This window comes from Lutra lutra, chromosome 11 (assembly GCF_902655055.1).
Source record: "Lutra lutra chromosome 11, mLutLut1.2, whole genome shotgun sequence".
Taxonomy (NCBI): Eukaryota; Metazoa; Chordata; class Mammalia; order Carnivora; family Mustelidae; genus Lutra; species Lutra lutra.
The window spans coordinates 11,151,928-11,157,055 of record NC_062288.1 but is presented as its reverse complement, the minus strand read 5'-3'; the positions used below and the strand labels follow the sequence as shown (position 1 = coordinate 11,157,055).

The 5,128-nt window shown below is 36.6% G+C and overlaps 1 protein-coding gene across 1 annotated transcript; it reads right to left on the bottom strand.

Moving 5' to 3' along the window:
• Positions 1-3,151: 3,151 nt before the first annotated feature.
• LOC125080800 (40S ribosomal protein S24-like) lies at positions 3,152-3,509 on the bottom strand. The gene has a single exon (XM_047694904.1). It carries the CDS (start codon positions 3,453-3,455, stop codon positions 3,171-3,173), a length of 285 nt encoding a protein of 94 aa, XP_047550860.1. The 5' UTR covers positions 3,456-3,509; the 3' UTR covers positions 3,152-3,170.
• Between the last annotated feature and the right edge of the window lie 1,619 nt (positions 3,510-5,128).

Below are 5,128 nucleotides of genomic sequence, written 5' to 3'. Positions count from 1 at the left end.
GTTGCATTTCTTTTTATTTTTTAAGAGTTTATTTATTTATTTATTTGACAGACAGAGATCACAAGTAGGCAGAGAGGCAGACAGAGAGAGAGGAAGGGAAGCAGGCTCCCTGCTGAGCAGAGAGCCTGATGCAGGGCTTGATCCCAGAAGCCCGGGATCCGAAGGCAGAGGCTTAACCCACTGAGCCACCCAAGCGCCCCCAGCTGCATTTCTATATACCAACAATAAGACAGAAGAAAGAGAAATTAAGAAGTTGATCCCATTTACAATTTCAAAACCATATTACAAAACCATAAGTTACCTAGGAATAAATCTAACCAAAGAGGCAAAGTTTCTGTACTCAGAAAACTAGAGAGTACTCATTAAATAAATTGAAGAAGACACAAAGAAATGGAAAAACGTTCCATGTTCATGGATTGGAAGAGCAAATATTTTGAAAATGTCTATGCTACCTAAAGCAATCTACACATTTAATGCAATCCCTATCAAAATACCATCAACTTTTTTCAAAGAAATGGAACAAATAATCCTAAAATTTATATGGAACCAGAAAAAAACTCAAATAGCCAGAGGAATGTTGAAAAAGAGAGCCAAAGTTGGTGGCATCACAATTCTAGACTTCAAGCTCTATTAAAGCTGTAATCATCAAGACAGTATGGTACTGGCACAAAAACAGATACATAGATCAATGGAACAGAATAGAGAGCCCAGAAATAGACCCTCAACTCTATGGTCAACTAATCTTCAACAAAGCAGGAAAGAATGTCCAGTGGAAAAATGACAAGTCTCTTCAACAAATGGTGTTGGGAAAATTGGACAGCCACATGCAGAAGAATGAAACTGGACCATTTCCTTATATCACACACGAAAATAGACTCAAAATGGATGAAAGACCTCAATGTGAGGCAGAAATCGATTCATCAAAATTCTTGAGGAGAAACTCAGGCTGCAACCTCTTTTACCTCAGCCGTAGCAACTTCTTCCTAGAAACATCCCCAAAGGCAAAGGAAGCAAGGGCAAAAATGAACTATTGAGACTTCATCAAGATCAAAAGCTTTTGCACAGCAAAGGATACAGTCAAGAAAACCAAAAGACAATCAACAGAATGGGAGAAGATGTTTGCAAATGACATACCAGATAAAGGGCTAGTATCCAAAATCTATAAAGAACTTATCAAACTCAACACCCAAAGAATAAATAATCCAGTCAAGAAGCGGGTAGATGAACAGACATTTCTGCAAAGAAGACACCCAGATGGCCAACAGACTCATGAAAAAGTGCTTCACATCACTCGGCATCAGGGAAATACAAATCAAAACCACAGTGAGATACCACCTCACACCAGTCAGAATGGCTAAAATTAACCAATCAGGAAATGACAAGTGTTGGTGAGGATGTGGAGAAAGGGGAACCCTCTTACACTGCTCATGGGAATGCAAGCAGGTGCAGCCACTCTGGAAAACAGTATGGGGATTCCTCAAAAAGTTGAAAATAGAGCTACCCTATGATCCAGCAATTGCACTACTGGGTATTTACCCTAAAGATATAAATGTAGTGATCCGAAGGGGCACATGCACCTGAATGTTTATAGCAGCAATGTCTACAATAGCCAAACAATGGATAGAGCCTAGATGTCCATCAACAGATGAATAGATAAATAAGAAGTGGTATATATATACAATGGAATACTATGCATTATGCAAATACATTTCAAAAGAAATGAAATCTTGCCATTTGCAATGACGTGAATGGAACTAGAGAGTGTTAGGCCAAGCAAAATAAGTCAATCAGAGACAGACAATTATCATATGATGTCACTGATATGAAGAATTTGAGAAATAAGACAGAGGATCATAGTGGAAGGGAGGGAAAAATGAAACAAGATGAAACCAGAGAGGAAGACAAACCATAAGAGACTCTGAATCTTAGGAAACAAACTGAGGATTGCTGGAGGGGAGGAAGTGGGAGGGATGGGGTGGCTGGGTGGTGGACATTGGGGAGGGTATATGCTATAGTGAATGCTTGAAACTTTGTAAGATTCACAGACCTGTACCCCTGGAACAAATAATACATCATGTATTAATAATATTAAAAAAGGGGAAAAGTACTAAACCAGTAACCAAAAGAAAGCAGGTGTAGTTATATTAATTTCAAATAAAATCAATGCTTACATAAGGTTATTTATTGGAGAATGAAAGAGTTGCTTCCTGGTGATAAAAATTTCAAATTACCAAATTTTCTGTCCCCTACTACCTCAAATATAAAAGTTTAAATTGTAAAAACATATGAAGAGAAACAGACATATTCGCTATCACAGTGGGAAAAACTTGACATGACCCCCCAAATAGTAAAAACACAGAGAATTTGAACAACACAGTTTACAGGCTTGAGGTAAATAAATTAATAGATAAATAGATAGAAACTGGGTACTCAATAATTAAAGTACACATTTTCTGTATACTCTATATACATCAGAGCATTTATTAAAGTATTATATATTAAGCTCTTAAGAAAATGTAAACAGGGGCACCTGGGTGGCTCAGTGGGTTAAAGCCTCTGCCTTCGGCTCAGGTCATGATCTCAGGGTCTTGGGATCGAGCCCCGCATCGGCTCTCTGCTCAGTGGAGAGCCTGCTTCCTCCTCTCTCTCTCTCTCTGCCTGCCTCTCTGCCTACATGTGATCTCTGTCTGTCAAATAAATAAATAAAATCTTTAAAAAAAAAAAAAAGAAAGAAAAGAAAATGTAAACAGGGGCGCCTGGGTGGCTCGGTGGGTTAAAGCCTCTGCCTTCGGCTCAGGTCATGATCTCAGAGTCCTGGGATCGAGCCCCACATCAGGCTCTCTGCTCAGCAGGGAGCTTGCTTCCTCCTCTCTCTCTGCCTGCCTCTCTGACTACTTGTAATCTCTGTCTGTCAAATAAATAAATAAAATCTTAAAAAAAATTTAAAAAAAAGAAAATGTAAACAGATTTGTTATATCCAGATTGTGTTTCTTTTTTTTAACATTCTTAGTTTATTAATCCTCTCATGAAAAATCTGCACAATCCCCACAGATAGAGCCACGGCAGTATCTTTACTCCTTCTGTTGTCCAATCTGCAGCTCACTTTTTGCCAGCACCAACATTGGCTTCGCAGTCCCCCTGACTTTCTTCGTTCTGTTCTTGCGTTCTTTTCACTGTTTTCTTGAGGTCTTTTTCTTCTCATACAGACCATGTCTTGCAAGTCTATGTTTGGGTTCATTTTTCTTTGCATAATCCAAGGAATCATAAATCATGCCAAAGCCAGTTGTCTTGCCACCACCAAAATGGGTTCTGAATCCAAATACAAATATGACATCTGGTGTGGTCTTGTACATTTTGGCTAGTTTTTCCTGAATTTCTGTCTTAGGTACTGTTGCCTTTCCAGGATGAAGGACATCAATGACCATTTGTTTGCGCCGAAGTAGTCGGTTGGTCATGAACTTCCTGGTCTGGATAGTTACTGTGTCGTTCGTGATGGCGGCCGAGCTTCAAGCCCCAGATTATGTTTCTTGGCAGAAATGCAATTAATTTACAAATTAAAAAGAAAAACTAAGAAAAAACTATTCATATGGAAATTTTTTAATGTGCTTCCAAATAATGCATATGTAAATGTAGAGATCATATTGTAAAGTACAAACTGAATGATATTTAAAATACACATTTAGAATTTTAAACTTAATACAAACACTTTAAAACTTGTTGAATAAATCCAAAACATTTCTTAGAGAAAATTTTTAGCTATAAACATTTTATTAGAGATAAGGAAGGATAGGGGCACCTTGCTGGCTCAGTCAGTTAAGTGACCTGCTCTTGATTTTGGCTCAGGTCACAATCTCACGGTCCAGGGATCAAGACCTGCTTGGGCTCCATGCTCAGCACAGGGTCTGCTTGTCCTTCTCTCTGCTCTTCCTCCTGCTCTCTCTCTCTCTCATATAAATAAATAAAATCTTTTAAAGAAAATAAAAATAAATACATAAATCAAAAGAAAAAAACCTTCCGGATAAAGAAATTGCAAAAAGAATCTCAAAATAAACTCTAGGAGAGTAGATGAAAGAAATAATAAATATATCATATATTAAAGATATAAAATAAAAAATATATTAGAGATGCTAAACAAAGCATAAAGCTGGTTGTAAAGAATAATGAGATAAAGTGCTAATGAGATTGCTCAGGACAAAAAGAAAGGAAGGTATAAATGAACATTAGCAAAGAAAATGCTTTTAAAAATCAGCCTCAACCCAATACTTAAATACTTGGCAAGTGGACACATTTTTACAAAATATAACTTACCAAAAATGACTCAAGGAGAAACAGAATGCCAAAATAACCCTATAACATTAAGAAATTGAATCAATATGTTAAAATCTTCCCAGAAAGAAAACATCTGGCCCAGAATATTTCATAGAAAAATTCTACCAAACTTTCAAATGACTAATCCTCCTAATCTCACAGAACTCTCCCCAGAGTATAAATGGAGGGAGCTACTCTCTCATTCTATGAACCTAGGATGACTACGGCACAATAACTAGAGAAGAACAGTTTGAATGAGAAAACACAGGCCAATCTCAGTTGTAGACATGAATGTAAAAATCCTTTTAATTTTGACAATACAAATCTAGCAGAGTAAAAAAAAAAAATAAATAACAGAGATAACATGCAGTGGCTAAAGTGAGTTTACCCTAAAAATGTAAAAGTGGTTTAAAGCTAGATAACCTACAGATGTCAAGTAGAGAGGACCAGCTCTCCAGACTAAGCTTCTGGCTGAAAAGAATTTCAAATTTAAAAGAGATTTAAAAATCTCTTCTTTTAAAAAACACTAAGCACCCCCATAAAAACAAAACTAAACTAAACAACAACAACAAAAAACTACTATGCCCCTGAAATTGTGTAGAGAATTATTAAACAAACATCTAAGAAAAGGGGATAATAGAAAGATATCCAGAAAGACTTCAGGTGTTATAAATTTATAAATACCATATACAAAAGAGGCACAGCAAGTCAATGGAGAAAAGATGCATTACTAATGGTGTTAATGGTGTTCTGACAATGGATTAAACTTAGAGAAAAAATAAATAAGATCTCATACCTCTCCACCAAATTGAAAAATTAA